The 21,114-nt window shown below is 31.9% G+C and overlaps 1 protein-coding gene across 4 annotated transcripts; it reads left to right on the top strand.

Annotated features, from left to right (window-relative positions):
• Positions 1-11,148: 11,148 nt before the first annotated feature.
• Positions 11,149-19,814, top strand: Bma-mvk-1 (Uncharacterized protein; the record flags this gene model as incomplete). Of its 4 annotated transcripts, XM_043077216.1 has the most annotated exons (13): positions 11,149-11,248; positions 13,335-13,492; positions 13,902-14,049; positions 14,421-14,574; positions 14,806-14,873; positions 15,013-15,083; positions 15,570-15,696; positions 15,901-15,949; positions 16,089-16,179; positions 16,446-16,622; positions 18,262-18,441; positions 19,007-19,160; positions 19,600-19,814. In XM_043077216.1, the coding sequence occupies 13 exons, from the start codon at positions 11,149-11,151 to the stop codon at positions 19,812-19,814; spliced, it is 1,692 nt and encodes a 563-aa protein (XP_042933150.1). The 4 variants fall into 4 exon arrangements, with proteins under 4 accessions (XP_042933150.1, XP_042933151.1, XP_001900710.1 ...); XM_043077217.1 differs by lacking the exon at positions 18,262-18,441; XM_001900675.2 differs by lacking the exon at positions 11,149-11,248 and having other exon boundaries at positions 13,400-13,492.
• Positions 19,815-21,114: the final 1,300 nt, after the last annotated feature.

Genomic DNA, 21,114 nt, shown 5'->3' with positions numbered 1-21,114 from the left:
TCTAATGTTGAACTCTGTGAAATGCTTTTGAAGCGCTCGATTGAAGCGCAATAAGCCCTTAATTTGAAGAGTCAGGGAAAAGTCAGGATTTTGCATATAACAACATATTCTTCTCTCTCTGCACTTCCTTAATTGTTCGTCGCTTGCTTTGCCAACTAAGTATCTAGCTTCCCAGAAACTTTTCAAATGTTTGTTTGCTAGTATTGGTATTCCTTGGCTTACTTTCTCTACTACTCTTCAATACTCTATTCATGTATAACATTAAAATGAAATTATATTTCATTAATTTTCATTTCGGATAGGATCTACTTCTCCCGAAAATTATGACTAGGCTATTGAGAGACATTTATTCTAAATAACATAGCCTAGCAGTGTTATGAATGATAAGCAACAGTAATAGCAATCTCATATGATCCTCTTCACTGATATATTTTATTATTTATTTACATTATTGCTCTTAATTCCTCGAAAAAAAAATTCATTGATTGTTCCTATTTAATCCTCAGATCATTCATCTAAATTATCAACCATTTAATTTTAACTGAAACAAAATTAAACTATGGTTTCTTGGTTATTATTGGCGTCAGAAAGCGTTTTCTAATAGATCGTTAATTTATCATTCGGATGAAAGATTTACTATTAATCGGTTTATTGCGAGAGCAAGAGAGAGAGAGAGAAGCGAAAGAAATACTGTAAAGATTTGAGAAGTTCTCTGAGATGTTTTAATCAGTGAATTATCGAATGAAAAACTCTCTGAGAGTTTTTCCTCTCTGTCTCTGTAGTGAATACATTTCATATTAGTCATTACATGGGTGGATGTAAAATGCATAGAAATCTGTATCGTTCACAACAAGGAGAATTGAATTCCAAACAAAGAAATCCATTGTGAGGGAATGTCTATAGCCAAAAAGGCCTGAATGTCCACAGTTAAAAAGGCCTAACTCCAGAAATAAGCCAAAAGATGTTTACTCAGACAGCAAACATCTTCTGGCTTATGCCATATCACAGCTAGAATTTGCTTCTGCTTTCCTTATTTGCTGTATGTGACAGACAACTTTCAGATTGCTCTCAGAGAGTTCCCGTCTTCCTCTCAATATATAATTCTCTCCTTTCTCTCTCTCCTTCTCTCTCTGTGTGGAAAGTCTCCAAGCAGTAATGATGATATCTAGTGTTCCTTCCTATCAGTAACTACTCTTTGCTAACAGTTGTATCGTTAATGAAACCAAAACTAAAAACCACTAATTCAAATCTCTTCCTTTCGCCTACAATCCTGTTCTTCTATTTTTCTTTTATAAATAAATCACTCTCGAAAACAGATCTCCTCTCTCTCTCCTTATCATCATTACTATCATTTATCTTTCATATCGATGGGAATCATCCGCTATCCTTTCTTGGCCATTCTTGTTCCTTTCATATTCAGTCCAGTTCCTTTTTCAAAGTTTTTAGTTTCTCCCTTATAATCGCTTCATCGACATGAAGGATAATTCTATTTCCGGAACTCCTGCAAAGTTTCTATTTTTCCCTCTTCAGATTTTGAATATTATCCCCTCATCAAATTGTTCTCTGATTTTTAAAAAAACATCATGAAAAAACTCCTTTTTTGAATAAATTTATCCTGCAATTATGGAAGCATTAGCAGTGTAAGCACAACAATTCATCAAATTCAATTGGCACTACTCATTAACAATTTATTAAATCCAATTGGAACTGCTTTTTCTAAACTTCTACTACTTTTATCTTCACATTATTTCCATCACCTGTCTTATTTATCTGGCAAACTGAAATCGATTGTATTTTTTTACTTTAGTAAAATTCAAATGAGGTTGATTGTCATTACTTGAAATAGTGCCGCTCTCTTTCCTGTACTTATATTCTTAATTACATATTAGCTACATTAGAAAATGGGCTACAAAAATGAGGTGAAAAGTTGATTCAAAAGATTGAGAGATAGAGACAAAAAGTCAACCATTTGTCTCTGTCACCCAATCAGTTAACGAAAAATTTGTACATAAACACATGATAGTTCTTGTTTTTTAAAAAGTTGAAGAAAAAAATGAATCAGATCAAAGATTGTTTCACTCTATAATTAGAAGCAGTTAATGAAAAAATCAGAACTATCCAACTGACTGCTTTTTACTTTCAACGTTTTATCATTGTGCTTAATTCTTTCACCTGTCAGATTCATTTATTCATACATAAGTTAAGACTTAGTTTTTCACTTATTTTATGAGAGAATATCATGTTGCTGCTACTTTTCTCATCAAAATGAAAAATAAACATTAGTTGAAAGATTTATTACAACACTTAAAAATTGCTTTTTGAATAAAATGATAAGTAATTTTTTCTCTTATTTTTATCACATCATTTAGATTTAAAACCAAACTAATCTACCATTTTGAATAATTTCACCTGTTTTTCAGCGCTTCAATCTAGCAAACTGTTTTTGAATCCATTAAAAGATTCTGTTAAAGTTAATGTTGTCAGATGGTGTATCGTTCTTCAAGCAATATAATTCTTCATTTTTTCTTTCACGTTCTATCGTTAATTACTTAATGTTATGATGTATGTATAACACTTACAGCAGTTACTACATATGTCAGCACATTATAGCACACGTACAAAATATCAAATAGTTAAAGAATAAGGAATACCGTTGAGTTAGTTAACTGAGAAGAAAGCGATGACTCCAACAAATATGAAAGGAATGGACAAATACTAATTTGTCGTAAACGTTACTTTCTACTAAAGAAACAAACAGGCATAACACTTTTCCGATTTATTCGACACTAAACATTAATTTCGTATCCCTTCCTTCTCTTTACCTTAAAGTTATATTCACCTTTTCGGATATTTATCATTTCGCATATTCGTTTTCTAAAATATTCCATAATACAATGTGCCTGAAAGTGTAACCCTTTTACCTAAAATAAAGCAGAAAATTTAGCTTCTTTTCCTTTTCCTTTACAATCAAAGAGAAAAATATTCATCGACAACTTTTCTCATTAACACCTGTACACAAATGTCACTGCGGTATTATTCTTAGACCACTGTCCTATCTCCCCGTCCTCTCTCACCAGTTAGATGGTCCATCGTTACTCAGACGCTATCGTTACTGAAACGCTAAAGCTCAGATTTATTTTCGCATCTGACACAAAATAATGAACTCTTTCCTGAAGATTACATCTTGTCATTTCTTGAAGCAAGAAAAAAACGAAAATAGAAAGTAAGCGGCGGCATAAGGACGAGAAAAAGAAGTCTTTATTTAATTTTGGATAAGCCTTAAAGGACGTTTTTCTTTGTTGTTTTCTGACTTCATTTCTAGCAAATATGAAATATATTCATTTACTTTGCATCTTATTTTTGCTTGTTCTTATCTTTATTTAATTAGTATAAATTAATCTTAAAAATAAAAATAATTTTGTTCGAGTTAATTTTGTCCCAAATAATATCTAGAATCATGATTAAGGAAAGAAAATCTCACTTTCATATTAGACTTCATATATCGATATTGCTTGTTAGGTAGTAACACTATTAAACTGACATTCTAAACAATTCATTTACCCAAGTTTATTGCTATTCCGAATACCATCTATCATCTTGACCTAAAAACATTAAATTTGTTTTTACTGTGAGAATCAGAAATTGAAAAAGTGAAATAGTGCAACCAAGAATTTGCCTTATCAGTACTTGACATTGATATAATTCTCATCGTATTCAAAAAATTTGAATAAAAACACTTCTCGTTAGTTGTTTTTATCTATGAAAATCGAAGATGGAGCAAAATTTTCTAATATTTAATTGAGGTTGATAAAGACAAATTTTGTAGTGATGTTATCTGGAAAGTTTGGCAGGATAGGCATGAACTTGCTTCTAACACTTTTTATAAACATATTAATTCAAATCCTAATAATTCGCTAGTGCTGTATTCTCCAGTGGTTATTAAAGTGTTTTTCAAAAACAATCGAAACGATACTTATTTAACTTTTCATTTAAGCATTACTTACATATGAATACTGATCTCTTTTCATTGATATTCATATTAAACGGTTAGAATTGTTATTATATCATTCCATAATTGCATCAGAAGTTCCATGCTTGTTCTTTGATATGCACTGTACGGTCTTGAACTTAATGAGAAATCTTGGAATCAATAAAGTATTTCAGCTTGTCCACGTCTTTCTATCATTGCAATTATTTTACAGTTGTCACTATCATCGTATTTGGAAATGATTAAATGCTATTAATTGGTAATGTCATAGTTTCCAAAATCAGCTCATGTGTGACGTTTTTAAATTCTTCAAGTGATAAGCATAAAATCCAGTCTATCCATTGTTTTCCATTTAGCCGAAAGTGGATCGTAATAATTTCTGTAATATTTTTTTTTAACAAAAATTGAAAATATTGTATGGAAATTTTACTTTCATAAAACTTTGAGAAATGTCAATAATTTATAACAAAGATAATTCTAGAGTTTAGCTGCCAACTTAAAAATGCTTCCAGTATATTTGCTTGTCTTGTTTTAGTTTGTTTCGGGATATTTGAAATTTCCTTATTTTCGTTTTTTAGTTTAACTTTTGATAAAAAGCGCGCAAAGAATATATGTTAGTGGTTGGCAGAATGGATGAATATGTGGATGGATAGATGGATGGATGGATGGATGTTTGAAAAGAATAAATACACTCCTCACCTTCCCATCTCTGAGGGATTTGAAGAAAACCGATGAAACTTTGCTTTGTAGCAGTTTGTTTTTCTTCCTTTCCTTCATTCCTCTTCCTCCTTTTCATTCTCCTATGGAGCAGGATGATTATTGGATAGCAGCTTAAACAGCTTAAATTCGTCGTTTTACCAATCCCTTTTCATTTTCACCTCTTCATTCAAAACTCCCTGCACTCTCTTTCCTTTGTCCTATTGTCACTCTCTCCTTACGTATTCACGTTTATCCATTCGCCTATCATCAGTTGAAGACAAATTAATGATAGCATACTTCACCGTGACTTCCTTGCTCCTCTCTCATTAAAAAATTATTGTGTATTCTTGCTCCTCTTCCCATTAAATTATGTAAATTCTTATTGAGCGAATAATTAGTTAGTCTCAAAGATATCTCTGTTAAATATTTATCCAATTATTTTCAATGATTGTATTTACGATATTTCAATCTTTGTTAATGATTAATTAGTTCTTGTGTAGAAATTTGTTCCTCACTTCTTTCATTCCATACTAAACCATATTGATGCTTTAGCGTAGGTAATGATACGATAGCCACTGTGACACTACTGCCATCTCTCTTACAAAAAGCGAAAAAATGGCAAACAATAAAATACTTTCTAACATTATTAATTGAAATTAATACAAATCCTTTAATCTAATATATTCTATCAACTTATTCATTATAAAATAATTCTATTTTTAAAGAAAATTCTTTCTTCCTTTGCCCTCATACTTGTTGCTTCGTTTGTTTTTTTTATAATAATCTATTATTTGCTTATTACTGACTGTGACTTAGAAGCAACAGTGATATTGACTAGTATTTTGATAGCTCCCTCACTATGATAAAAAAAGTAAAATCAAATAATGATATATGAGATGTTCAATATTTGATTATCCGTTTATTTGTCAATATAGTTCCACTCAAAATAGGTACGTCTGTATAAAATTTAATTTCAAGCAATTTCTTTTTTTTTTACAATTTACATATCGTCAAGCAATCCTGCTTGCTGTGGCCATTAGTCAGAGATAAACATAAAGGACATATGACATGCACACACATTCTTCATTTATCCAAGCACTGGAAAGTGTTAGCATATACAACCTTTCTCATTTTCCTAATCATCAAGAAAGTGCCGAGTGAAAAGTGTTAGGCCTAAGTTTAACTCTGCCTAAGTTCACTTCTAAGCATCTTATTCAACACTTCGTATTTCCTTTATCCAAATGTTTGTCTTTCTCTCCTCCACTCGATATTTTTCTTCATAAAATATCAGGAAAATATTTCATCAATCTCTTTATTCCTTCATTTGCTTCCACTTCTGACTCTTCGATTTCATTTCCTTATACAAATAAAGCAAAACAAAAAAGTGATTATCTTTAAAATGACTTCATTTGTTTTGTATTATTCAGTCTGAATAATACCAAACTGTGTCATTCATTCTTTTCAGTTCACTTTAAATTAGCTTAACATTACCCACAACAACATATGATATGTAATGTGTACGACATACGATGAGTTCTAATTATCACTTCATAAAAACCTCTGCAACTAAATCTGATAATTGAGTTTCATTCATTCGGAAAGGAGATGTGAAACGGATTACAACTGCTGAGTGGTTCGTTCTGTTGCAGTATTAGGCAGTGTTAGAAATGATTTCACTTACAACTTTATTGATAAATGACATATTCACACACCTTTAAATGTCGTCTACAGCGTTTTATAGTACAATTTATAGTGTGCGGTTTTGTGTTTTGGCACAGTGTAACAAAGTATACGCTTCCTGCATGGCGATGTGATTAGTGGTACTTTGGCGCTGGCGCTGTAGTATTATTTTAGTTTGACTGCACTAAATAAATGAATTTCAGATCAATTCAATCGAGACTATAAAGAAATCATCCCACTCATTATCAGTTATTATCATTAAATAATCATTATCCTTTTGTCCTTTTTCCTTCAAAGCTTGAAAAGACATAGCCTTCCCATCGAGCATTCTCATTCACTGCACTGATAATATCGAATGCCGAAAACCAATGAACTTTTTCTGGAATTCATTCCATTCCGAATTTCCAATCATTTCTCCGTCGTATTCGTCGACAGTTCAGCCCTACCTACATTAACAACTCAATAAAAGCGCATCGAACATGGTATTTCGCCGATGTTCCGAAGGTTGATTTATTTTTCAATACTTCTGTCAGTGTTTTCTGAACAGGTTTTTTTTCATTGAGAATTATGAATTGATATATTTTTTTGTCCGTAACAGCAAGTGCCGACTAAAAAGTATCAGGCCTATGTTTAACTCTGCCTAATTTCACTTCTAAGCATCTTATTTAACACTTCGTATTCTTTCTCTTCTCCAGTCGATATTTTTCTCCACAATATGTCAGGAAAAATTTATGATAAAGTAATATATGATAAGAAACCTTTGAATAAATAGAAAGGATTCTTCTTTCGATGCCATTAGCCTTTAATTATTCTTTGTAATGAATTTCTCTGTTTTTATCCGCTTTTATATCTGCTTTTAATATTCTTTTGTCATTCGTCAAAGTCATTCGTTTGCGTACTGTCAATATTTCTTATATAAATGTACATTTGATTAAAAACAAATCTCTTCAAATGCTCTAACTTGAAGCGAGCGGTAATGAACTAACACTGCTTTTTACTAACAGCGCTTATCTTTGTGATATTTCTGTCTTTTTTTCTCATGTATTACCCGAACATTCCGAATATTTCATTATATATCCTTCGAGCTTCCCTTCGGGAGTTGTAATCATTGAACTGTCTTTTAACTTTCATCCTTTCGTTTTTATACCTCAGTTTCTGTACTGCTTAACTAAGTTCCCGCTTTATTTAACCACCGAGACCTGAATTTTCTTGTCTCAATGTTGAAGTATAGGCTGCTCATTTCAAAGATAAGTGATTTGGGAAGAATTTCCGAGATAGTATCATCAATCACGGTTGGAATCAAATTTTTCTCTTTCGTAGAAATAGTGATGGGAGAAGTGGTAATAAAAGATTCAAGTGCGCCTGCTACATCGAGAAAGGCTTAACGATTTTGTGATGCATACTTTCAGTATCACAACTTTCCCTTCTGCCAACAAGACTGAAGATTATATCGTTTGCAACAATTCAACCAGTGTTGAACTTGATTTTTACAAAAAAGAGGGAAATCAAATATTTGACAGAATGGCCAGTGGCCAATGTCATTTGTTACTTTAGCGCTTTTCTCTACAATTTTTCCTTCTTCTTTCAGACATTTTTATAATACTTCTTAGCTTTTCTTTCCTTTCTATCCATCCCAGACTTTTTTATTTATATTTGAAAAATTTCAAAAACTTGAAGAAAATCACTTATCTTTGTATTTGGTACCAAAACATCATTATTACAAACGTTCCACTTCAATTCAATTTAAACGCCTTATCTAGTTTAATATCCTGTCTTGTTCATTCACTGAATTTTATTTAACTTAAAGTTAGTATTTCCATTTTCACTTCCAGTTTAAAGATTATCTGGGACTTATTGGTTCGGAAATTTAAGATACCGACCTAGAAACAGTAAAAATTAAAATTAATCGATGCAGTTTCAATGATGTTTTTAATGAGACATTACCAGATTTTGACTCCATAATTTCAAAATCCTCATATTTGATTAATTTTGAGCAACTAATACATTCAAAGGATTTATAGCAATCCAATAGCCTTCATGTTAATGCAAAAAGTTTATCGTGGAAAAACTATGATATTTAAAAAGAAATTGCATGACTCAATTTTTTATCTTACATATATTTTTTCAAGTTATAAATCTGTTCTTTTATTAGTGATGTATTTGTGGTCTTATAGTGGCAGCTTCTGAATACAATATACTGTCATCTCCGTTCACATCTAGTTCATTTAGCTATCAGTTTTATCGCTTGCAATCCAACTGATAAAGTTTCAAAACATGGCTGAATGTTTAAAAACTTCTTGTTATAAAAGTATTTTCCTATGTTCTAAATTTCATCTCGAAAATATTGCAATTCTTAGAATTTCTATTTTTTAATAAATTCTCTTTTTCTTAGTTATTTTATATTGCAAAATTTAATTTTATCCAAAGTAAATCAAATTAAATAGAATGACTGGAAAGGGAAAAATTCAACACAGTATATGAAAAGCGATATATGAGTAACATAAAAAGTAGGAACTTCATTTCATCCTGCTGACTTGAATTTCATTGGAAAATAAAAAAGAAAATAAAATTCTCAAAAGAATTTTTTGTTTTTTATTTGATTTTATCAAAATATTTGATTCTATCCAGAACTATCACTGAGTCAGAGTGAATCATTTTCAGAATGCACGAAAAAGTTTTAATTTCACTTGACTGTAAAATTTAACAGTTTCGCAAACAAATGGATATCAAAATCTGGTTTTCAACTTTAAGACTTTTGATAGTAAGTGGACATGTTGAAACTTCAGAAATTAAGCAGATCAAAGTTGTAAACTCAGAGATTCAAGGGGAACTGGCGATGACTATTGGAACGCTACCATTATTGTAATTGTGCAGGATCTAAGATTGAAATGATAAGCCTAGTCTATAGTGCACTTTTCAAAATTTATTCAATTATTTTATTGAAAAAAGGTGAACTTAATTTATAAATATTATTGTCATTACACACCATAAGTTTCAGAAAATTTTCTATTTCAATCCACTATTCATTTTATTTTACTTTACTTTCCATTCTCGATATTCATTTCTCTGAATCATATTTCTTTTCCCTTCAAGTTGTCATTAAAGCACGGGAAAAGTAAATCCTTAACTTGAATTTGAGGACAGAGTAAAAAGAAGAGGAGGGAAAATTCTTTCATCCAAAATCTAAAGTCATAATTCATTTCCTTAGTTTTGACTTCTCTTTAACTACATTCTGTTAGTAAGCCTAATGGCCCATGGATGTACAAACTTTTTTTCTCATTCCAACTTTCTCTTTTTCACATCGTTTCCCTTTCGAGAATTTCGGGAAAGCGTAAATATCAGGGCATATATTAACAAAAGCAAAAGATGCTAATGGGATGGGTGCCTTAAGTTGAAATTTGTTGCTTGAATGACACACTCTCTCTTTCTCTTTATCAATATTTTTTCCTCCTCCTCTACTCCCTTCCTCTTTCCATTTAACATTTCTTGAAAATCACTTGGCACGCCAAGTCAACTAGAATGAGTTTTGGGAATTGCTGCTCAGCAGTAAACACGGTCATCGCTACATCACTGACACATTATTTTTATAATTATCAGTTTCATTTGTCGTAATCAGTGGACACTTCCCAAAATTGATTACAATTCACGTACTCCTAAGCTGGCTATAATTAATTACTAATTATTCACAAGGCATAATCTTCATAAAATATTTGCTGTTCTACAATTACAATGATTAGGTTTAATTTTAATGTTGTTTTTGATGTAGGCGGCGCAAAATTAAATATCACATCAACATGGTGCCAGAATATGCGAATTATTGCAATTACTTTATTATCTATTCGGAAAAGGAAATTTGTGCAGTCAGTTACAACCATACGAAACGACGTGGCACATCTGCAAACAATGTAGCCTGCACATCCGTCGTTCATATTCTATAAAGGCGTTTCTATGTTAAAATCAATTTGTCCAACAATACTAACCACTCTATTCCTATAGGCTTTCCATTTCTTGACAAACTTTTCATCCGGAAAATAAATTAGCAGTTGAAGTGTTCATTCAATGTATTCTAGAAATGCTGTCTTAGTGATTTTGTTATGCCAACTGCTTACATATGGTATACGTGAAGCATATGTTTGCTCAATTAATTAAATTAATGTTAGATAGGGTAATTAATTCATTGAAAGAACAGTCGAAAAGGTCTTTCAGTGGATGTGATGAAGAGATGAGTTTAATGAGATGGGACACACACATGGACAGTTGTAACCCATTTCAAGGCCTATTTATTTGACCAGCTGTCCTCTACAAAGTTCGATTTGAAAAAATCCGAATAAAAGATGAGTAAGGTCTTCAATTCTGGTTGGGCAGAATACGGGCATACAAGTGGTGTCTGTCTATAGGAGAGTATGGGTCTGTATGTATTGAATGTGTGTCTGTTCTGTTTGTCTGTGTATGTAAGTGAGTACTTTACACATTTGAACAGAAACAGTGAACTGCAGGAAAGCATTTGTCGGTTTTCGCTTATTATTGGTAGTAGTTGGGCCTTATCAAACTTTTTAACAGTGATTATACTCGTTGTTGAGGATTTGCTTATCAGTGGGTAGTAAAAATGACTTGTTGCTAACCTGAAATGAGAGTCAGCAGCTGTTATTTGACCCCAGTCGTTGATTCCGGTTGATATTTGATAAATTAGTCTGTTCACTTTTGACATCCGTAAAATGGCTGCGTTGCAGTGTGCTAATAGCTGAGGAGGAGAGGGCAGGACAGTACAAGTATTACGTATTATGGAAGGAGGAGGACGTGAGCAACAGCCTAGCTCTACAACGTCCGTGATTACAATTACAACGTCGTCCGTGGAAGACAACTCTTCATATGTTGAGTCTTGTATGTAACTTCAAGTTTCTTTATCTTTTTTGCAATATATTATTAGAGTTTGGGTCTTTATTTTCCCTAATAACTTCACCTTTATGTTCTTTCGGTACATATTTGATGTTTTCAGTTCTAGCTAAGAAACTTCTCTAATTGATGTTTGATATTCATTCCTTCTATTTCCCTCTTTTCTTACTAATTTGACTAATCTGCATATGATTTGTTACTCTCTAACAGTTTTTCATTATATCACTAGCCTTATTCCATTCTTCATCGTTCTTTGTTGATATCATTTAATCTTTTTTTTGAATTTCTAAGGAAGACAAAAGAAACTATAGGTTTTGATGGATAGATTGCTGTTTAATGAATAAGTTAGGTCTCTAATGATACTGTCTACGTATATGATACTGTGTATATATTACTCCTTTGGTTGTTATACTTCTGCCTCATTTTTCACGACACTTTTATTCTAACAATGCATTTAATGATATGCACAAGTTTATTACTTCCCGTTCCATTGCGCTGACAATTTCGAATTCATTTTTTTTTTTTTTTTTTTTTTTTTAATTCAGTTTTTTTCAAATGAAGAAAGGTAGTGAGTTAGGCCTTATTTTATTGCTTATATATTTAACTTATACTTATATTTAACTTTATTGCTTATATATTTAACTGAGATAGAAGTGCTTCTCATTTCATGCATTGAACTTTATTTTAGTTACCTTTTGCTTTATGCCAATATGCACAAAAACCCCACACTTATCACTTGTTGTTGCAGTTCGATTCGTCTGTCTTCACTGACTGATGATATTGGTAGACAGAAGGTATTGAATTCATTAAGTGAATTAATTATTTCATTCTTGAAGAGACAAGGGATGTTAAAAAAAGATAATTGGACTTTTGGAAAAAGTTACTCTTCAGCTCCAAATTAAACAACTGTTTTGCCAGAATATCTAGCTAAATTTGTAAGGAAGAAACGAACTTATTGAGTTTCTCAGCTAATTTCACGCAGAGTTATCAATTATTATTGATAGATATCTTCTTTGTCACTTGCCAGTTTCTGAAGAAAAATGTTCTTTAAATATAATTGCCATTTTTCATTCTCTTCTTCCCATTCTTCTTCTAAGCCTTTCAAACACAGTTATTAATTATTATTGATTTTAAGACCTATACCGTCAAGGTTTATAAGTCTCTTTTTTCTTGCCGTTATTGTTTTAGCTGTTGAGATGGTTGAGATGAAGTCATAAAAGTTACTGTTGTTGCAAGTGAAGTTCTTTGCTGAAAGTTCGACACTGTCCGCCTCCTCTTCCGTTAGAAGTATAACTCCTGATTACATAACACCATATTCCTTAGGTAGCACACCTTATATTATACGTAATGTTTTATTATTTAGAATTAGGGAGTTTGTGTGCAGAAGTAATGATTTGATGAGAAATAAATTTCCTCATCCTTGTTCTAAGCAAACATCTTTTGTCATTTTGAAGAGGATAAGTTACGAGTTGACAGAATTCCTATCTGACTGAATTGTTTGCACCATTGCAGTTCTCTGGCCTACACCGTCAAGGTTTATAAGTCTCTTTCTTCTCGCCGTTTTTGTTTTAGCTGTTAAAATGGTTGAGATGAAGTCGTAAAAGTTACTGTTGTTGTAAGTGAAATTTTTTGCTGATACTGTTGATTATAAGATCAAAGTCCGCCGCCTCGATGTTTGTTTGTCTATTGTATGAATGTCCTCACTCTGTGTTACGGAAGACCACTTCGGCAAGGCAGACATTTGGATTCATTCTAAACTTTAAACCATCAGTAATACTGCCCTTTCATCTATCTATATGCAGATAGAGGAGGAAGCTTTTTTTGTAAACCAAATTTGGATTTCGTTTTATGTTTGCAGGAAACATGGTGCATTAGATTGAAGATCTCAATTGTTCATATTTCTTTGTCTGGAATTATCGGTATTCTCCATCTAATGATTTGCGAAACTATTTTGAATTTAATATTTTTGTTTTTAGTTTTTTAATTTTCTCAGACACATCGAGAACTGTTTGTTTGAAAGCACGAAGATCCAATTTTTATGCTGAATTTCTTAATGTTTTTGTACCAAATTCAGTCCACGATTCACCGGCATCATCATCGCATCCTTTGACGGCTAACAGCAGCACGCATGCATCGCCAATGCGATCTTTGTCGAGTTCCTCCGGTGGATTATATATAAGTGCCCCCGGGAAGATTATTTTATTTGGTGAACACGCTGTTGTTTATGGAAGAGTTTGTTTCATTTTTTTTTTTTTTTTTTTCATTCCTAGTTACTTTTTAAAGATAAGCCCTGTGAATATTTTAATCAGAATTTCGAAAATTGCATCTTTTAATTTTGAGTTTAGTTGAATATTTGAAATATTGAAGTTAATTACGGAAGAAAATTCAACGTGATAGCTTAAGAGAGAGACAGAAACCAAAACTTTTATTATCCTGCATCTTAGAATGCTTAATAAGTATGTAATATCACGAGTAATATTTATCAATGTTTGGGGTTGAACTTTTAATCAACAATTTCTGCTCATTTGTAGCATGCATGTACACTATTTGTGTGATAGATTGAAAACTCTTACTGAAAATAACATGTTTACATGTGCATAAATATTGATTGAAAAGATGTAGTTTGCATGTTTTGTTATAGACAGCAGTTGCTGGCTCTATAGACTTGCGCACTTACGTTAGCCTATTCACTTCGGCGGATGGCAGGATATATTTGTCATTACCTGCTCTTGGTGTTGAAAAAACTTGGTTACTAAAGGATCTTTTGAGAGCTGGAGAACGTCTTTCTGGTTTGTTTTTTCATTCCCTCTTTTTTTTAAATCAGATTACATCATAAAAATAAGCTGAAATAGTAATTGGACGGAAAATAAATGTGCGGAAGTTATTCACATATACACATTTAGTTTTATATCTGATTAAAAAATACTGGATGTTTATAATGCTTTTTCAAATGGGGAATTTTTTTCAGAGAAGGAAAGAGAAAGTGTTGTGCTTTTCATTCCGGAAACTTTTTTAGTATTAATTATATGCACTTTTTATACCTTTTTGGTTATTACAAGAAAGATTTCAAAATGAGTTAATTTCCATTTTACTTCCCAGTTCATTAAAATACATCTATCAGTTTAATTTTCATTTTTTTTTTTTTGTTCATTTTACTCAGAATACACGGTTGACGACGGGTCGCCACCATCCCTCGAATTACTTGTGCCTATAGCGCGAAAACTAAGCGGATCATGCGAAGATCAATGTGGTGTACAACATTTGGCAATATTAGCTTTCTGGTATCTTCTTCTCGGTGTTGTGCAACGAAAAAAGTTTGTCCTTAAATTGGAGAATTCCTAATTTCTTGATATATTATTCAAGTATTTAAAGTAATGCAGAAATATTTATACAGGATTTTTTTTTAATGGCATATTCTAAGTAATTTTATGCATTACTGACTATTGCCTGCCTCTTATCTGATGTATTTAGTTATAAATATTGCTATATTATAAACTTTTTCTCTAGGGTAATTGATAAATATGGACTTTCAGTAGTTGTTTCAGGGATATTCTTGCCGTAAAAGTTACTATTCGCTTCAAACTTCCCTCTTGTGTTGGTCTGGGCTCGTCAGGTAATACAGTATCACAGTATTACTTCAAAATAAAATGAAATTTATCATTCTATCACAGAACTGATACTAACTGAACTCAAAAAATTTTTGTGTTGACTTCAGTTCAGTTCATTTTCTGTATTGAAAATTTGATATTCAGGAGCATACTGTGTTTGCGTTGCAGCTGCACTGCTGCAAACAGCTGGCTTGATTCCTGCCCCATCAATCCCTGTGAGCTTTTTTTTTTCCATTTTTTTCTTGTTGTTTATTATTCTTATCCTTAAAAATAAGTCTTTAAACTGCTTCGTGGTTTAATTACCACGTATAATGCGGCAGGTTTAATTTCGACCATTAGCTCATATTTAACCTTACAAATTGTTGGAATATTTTTACATTATAATAGGAAAATTGTAGTAATTGATAAATTGTTTCCCCTCAAATAGGCATCAAAAGTTCATTTGGACCTTTTTTAATTCATTTAATGCCGAATTTAGAAAAAATGAAGGTTTACCAATTGAACGTATTTTTTCATGTAATCACTTTCGGTAGAAAGCATTAACGTTTGTTAATAATTTTGCAGCAAAGTTTTTATTTTTCTCTTCAACATTTCATTTATCACGGAGTTGTTGGAATTTGGAGAGCAGTGATTAATTTGGACTGCAACTTAGTTTATCTGTTTATATCATTTGTACGCTTGTTGATCCTCGGTTCATACAGGTAAATGACGAAGGATCACTGACATGGGAAGACCATCATCTAGACATGATCAGAAAATGGTCAGCTGCAGCTGAGTCACTGATACATGGGCGAGCTTCTGGACTTGATGCGGCCGTTTGCACTTACGGTTTGTTTGTTTTTAATTTTTCACAAATTACGTTGCGGTCGAAATTTGTAGATAGATTCAAGGATGCATCTCTATGTAAATTTATAACTTTACTTTTGCAAGACTTTTGGATTTTCGACTTTACTTTTTGCTATATTAGTATTGTTTTTAAGGATAATATTTCTTATTTTTCAAAAATTTTTAGTGATTTTTTATCTTTTCTAGGTGGTGTTGCATGTTTTAAACCTGGGACATGTATTCAACATTTAAGGAAGTAAGTTTTCATTTTTTTTTCACCATTGCTTGCATCATACTGTCCTTCTGATGCAAGTGATATTTTAAAAGTAAGTTCTGGAGATTTTGGGCTTTCTTTTGATCATAATGGCGGAAAAAGTAGATCATAATGTTTTCAGTCTTCCCGACCTCAGGGTAATATTGGTCAATTCGAGAGTTGAAAGAAATACTTCACGAATGGTACAAACAGTGAAGGAGCGGTTGAAGAAGGTAAGAATGTTTAGATTTTTATAACAGCCAGTTTGGTATAGGTTAGGAAATATAGTTCGAAAATCTTACTAATCAACTGTGGTATGTATTTTTAAATCTATTTTTTAGGTTGCGGCAACTTTATACTGGGGAAGTACAATAGATCATTTTTGCTGCATAATGTTTACAAACTCTGGAATATAGTATTCCCTTAATTTTTTTTTTCCTTTTTAGATTTTACTCCATTGTTGAAAAAATTGATCTTAAATAAGAAGTACTGATTTGAGTTCCCGGATGTTGTTGAATCAATTTTCAATGCTATCGATGCTATCTCACGTGATGCGGCAAGAATTCTACATCGTCCACCAGAAGAAAATGGTGGCGACGAAAGGGTTTCAAATGGTGGTAATAGTAATAACTCAGTTATTACGGCTTGTGCCGATGGTGAACATCAATCTTTGCAAGTAATTTTCTTTTTTATCTTTTAATAAGAATAAATGTTACTTACTGATGTTTTTTTTTTTCTCTGGACTGTGACAAATAATATTAAGGTCATATTATCGATAGAATTAAACCCATCATTTATTTTGTATTGATGTCAAAGAACTGTTTGGTGTACCCTAATGCTTCAACATTGATGTTAAAGTGGAATCGAATATTAATACTTGTTATTCTGGTATAAAGATATCGGTATTATTTGATTAGAAGAACATACTGACATAACCCAAAATTTTCGTTTGTAAATCAGTCTTCGATATGCGCCGTAGCAGTTTGGTGTTCCTTCTAAGACAAGGATTAACAGTATTTGTAAAAGCATCATTAATTTATTTTTAATTAATCTTATTCATATTCATTGCGGAGAATTTTTCCTCTTTTATCTAGGAAAATCATATTCATTGCGGAGAATTTTTCCTCTTTTATCTAGGAAAAATAGATGTGCGGTTCTGTCATGATGTTTGCTTTTTAAGTTACAGAATTCAGGTTAATTTCAAATTTGAGTTTTTGGTATTGAATTAAGTCTTTCCTGCATATGTTGCTGAAATTATATTAGAACTAGTCTGGATAAAAAAAAAACATAAATTACTTTGCGTGATTCCTTTCAACGAAAACATACATTTTCTTTCGAGGAAATCAGTTAGTAGAAACTGACTTCATGAAAATCATTAATTTCATATAAAATTTAATACTGTATGAAGTTTTGCTACAAATAGGTTTATTTCTAATTTAGATCAGTATCTGTATATGTTGACTCTTACTTCCCATTCGTTCCGCGCAACATTTCTGTTATCTCCACCGCCATTTCTGTTTCTTTCCTAATACATTCATCATCTTGTGAGGATTAATGCGATGCTGTAAATATAGATATCGTATGAAAGGAACGTTAATTGCAATAAGTTCTAATAAAATTTTGGGATTTTTTAAAAATTTTGCATTTTGCAGCAGCAAAATAATCGAAATAAGCAGTCAAAAAATTTTAATTTCAATTCAGATGTTTGCTATCAGCACGATTAGTTTCCTTATTTGATGAATAAAAACATGCATGTTTTGCGCTTTTGTTAACTTAATTCAAAATTGGTCGTTATAACTAGGAGCCTTAACCATGCGTTTATAATTACAAGTTTAAATTTCCGGACTTGAAGAATATTTGTTTTGGAGCTTTGCAGAACTGATTTAGTTAGCAGTGTTTTATTAACCGATTTACTAAACATCTAATGGATTTATCAGAGATGATTTTTTCAGTTCTTTAAACGAGAATGGTGATATAAAAATTTTGTTCGCCGACGTCATTTTATATTTTGTGTTTTTATGTTCGAGAACAGTTGCTTTTTTTTAGTTTTAGATTTGCTATTTAACCAATAATTAGAATGTGAACCTTGAATCAAGTCTCAAATTAAACTTTTTTAATTTTATAGATCCGAATCTTAAATAGTTTCAAGAAATTTGGAAGCTATTATTTATTAATTTTCATTATACACTGAAACTTGTCGTATATTTAACTCGTTGATTACCGAAGTAATCATTGGCCAATATGCTCATATAATTTTTTCTTGTTTGATTTTTCTTAAAAGGTTTAAATTACTAGTGTTTCTGTGAATTTTGCAGTCTAGTGGACATTCTCAGCAACAGCAACAGCCGACTAGTGGAGTACATTTACCGAAAGAGAGCTCTTATGCTGCTGGTGGTAAACGTAATAGTAACGCTTCCGCAACTAGTGGTACTTCGGGTGCTAATTCGGAGAAACATGAGCGAGGACAGCTTGCCGATTCCTTTTCCAAGCTCAATGTAAGCTGTACGGAAAAAGAAATCATGTTTTAAATTTTAATTTCGCTGCCAAACTGTGTTCCTTGATTCCCTTTTTCTTATTCTTAATATCAACACTTTTTCCCTTTTTTGTCTTCCTATCTTAATTTAGACCATATATTTAAAAGAATTACCCTTTCTTAATGATTGTCTATTTGTCCCTTTCGACCATCTCTTGAATTTTTGCAAAATCTAACTCATTTTTTTTTTCTTTGTTGTTTTGGTGCTTCTCTAACCTTAACAGATGATTGCGTGCCACGCCTGTTTCAAAAAATTGCATGTCAAAATTGTGTTAAAAACACAGTCCTTAACTACTTCAAAAAATTTTATCCTGAACTATATGCGTTTTATTCTTAGTTCATGCACCATTGACGGTAATAGTAATAAGGAAAATAGGAATATGAAGACAAAATTAACATTCTCATTTTCATCACTTCGTTTTCCAATAAAAAATTTTCATTACATATATATTATGGATCCTGCGTAATCCTATTCAAATTACTGATTTTTGATGTGAGACTTTTTTAGATTTCATATGTTATTTCAGGATTTATGTCGAATAAACAATCAGTTACTGATTGCACTTGGTGTTGGTCATCCAAAAATTGACCAGATTTGCACATTACTTGCACGGTATGGAATACATCCAAAAATGACTGGTGCTGGTGGTGGTGGAAGCGTTTTTGCTTTCTTAAAACCAGGTATCACAAAATTCATTTGCAATTAATTTCTATGAAATGGATTCCTCGCAAACTTATTATTCAAGTATAATGTGGAGTATTAAAACATGAATATATGTTATCTGCTTTTTGCGGTACGTGATAAGAGGAAAGAATTAGACTAATTAAATAACTTTTTTACTGCATAGATATTACAAGAGGAAATTGTGGGAATACTGGAGGAGGTCATGTTTGAAAAAAAATGTGTTGAAATTAGTGCCTCTCTCTTGTTTTTTTTTCTAATTATTTTTTACCTTACCGTCACAATATTTCATTCCCATTTTATGATTTCTGGTGATCAAGTTTGTTACCTAAAATCTTTTACGAGATTAGTTTGAGGTTACTCACCAAACTTTCTCAGTCTCTTCAGCTTTATGTGCATTTAGTTATTTGCCAATATTTTAATTATAATTATTTGTAGATACGTCAGCAACTGTGTTATCAATGATCAAAGATGAACTGACAAAACTGGATTATGAATTGTGGCAACCTCCGCTTGGTGGTCCAGGAGTTATTTGTCATAATAGTAAGCCTGATCTCTTTGTTGTGCCTAGCACAATGATTGCAACACCGAGCGATTCGTCGTCCCACTCAACTCCTTCGCTTTATCTCCATGACAAAAAGATTACGAACTGATCAATTTACTGTACTGAGCTATAGTGCATCAGAGATACCTATCTGCAGAAGCACCACAGGATATGATTTGCTTTTCTAAACAGCAATATGCTTCTTTCAACTCGTATTTTATATTAAAGATAGAAAAAAATCAAGTAAATTGATGGTTGCACAAGTTAATTTAAATTTCTTTTATTTGCTCGTTTGTTTCCGATTTTTTAAAAAACTTTCATAAGAAAGGATTGGAGCAAAACATGAAAATCTCTTGGACCTTTAAATACCAGTGGGCTATATAACATTTTGCATTGCTTTTATCTTTTATGTAATGTAAGAACGTAAGAGCGGCGTTCACTAATAGACTGACAGGTCTAAGATTTAATTCAAGAATCACGAAATTTTGATTTTTCAATTTTTTAGGCAAATAATTCCCAGAAAATCGAAATAAATTTGTTAGTCTTGCTCTTGTCTGCTGATGTAAATCATAAATAATTGATCGCAGTAAAATGGCAGTAAGCTTTTATTTATTCGTCCTGTTTGGGCCGGCTTCATCAAGATCCACTGCCTCCTTTATTTTTATTCGTTTTATCAGTTTTCTCGAACAATTTGAGGTATTGTTCCTCAATCAAATGGTTGCCAATGCAAGAAATGAGTTCATTTTTTTTACTCTGTGTTCAGTATTGTCATTTTATCAGTTTTCTCGAACAATTTGAGGTATTGTTCCTTAATCAAATGGTTACCAATGCAAGAAATGAGTTCATTTTTTTTACTCTGTGTTCAGTATTGTCACTGGTTTTTTTCTGTTTGGATAGAATTCACTAAGCTGTGTTGCAAACAAATCAATTCAGCAGACATTTATCCTTTTTATTGTTTACGGGTAATTTCGCAGAGAATTTTGAAATTTTCAGAGTTAAATTTTTTATTTGCTATTCGAATCATTTCAAATTCAGTGAATATTATGCTGACATTGTATCTTCATACCTATAGTTTTGTCAGAATTCCCATTTATGTCGAATACACGTGCGCCTAATATAGGACGTTCATATTCGACATTATGGTGCGTTCATGTGTGTTAATTTTTGCGGTAATCACTTTGTAGTAGTTACTGAACATCACATTCGCTTAAATTCAATTTTTGTACTGCCACCAGAGCATTATAACGCATCTGGTGCGACCGAATTTGCTGCATTTTCTTGTTCGTGAAAAGTAGTCAGTGTGTAAGTTATTAATTAGTGTTTAGATTGTTAAGGATGACTCCTACATTGTGGCTGTGCTTTCACCAGGTTCCGATAACGGTAAGTTCAAATCACCGTCATTCCGCCGT

The sequence above is a fragment of the Brugia malayi genome, assembly GCF_000002995.4.
Source record: "Brugia malayi strain FR3 genome assembly, contig: Bm_v4_Chr1_scaffold_001, whole genome shotgun sequence".
Taxonomy (NCBI): domain Eukaryota; kingdom Metazoa; phylum Nematoda; class Chromadorea; order Rhabditida; family Onchocercidae; genus Brugia; species Brugia malayi.
This window is presented reverse-complemented; position numbering and strand designations above follow the sequence as displayed.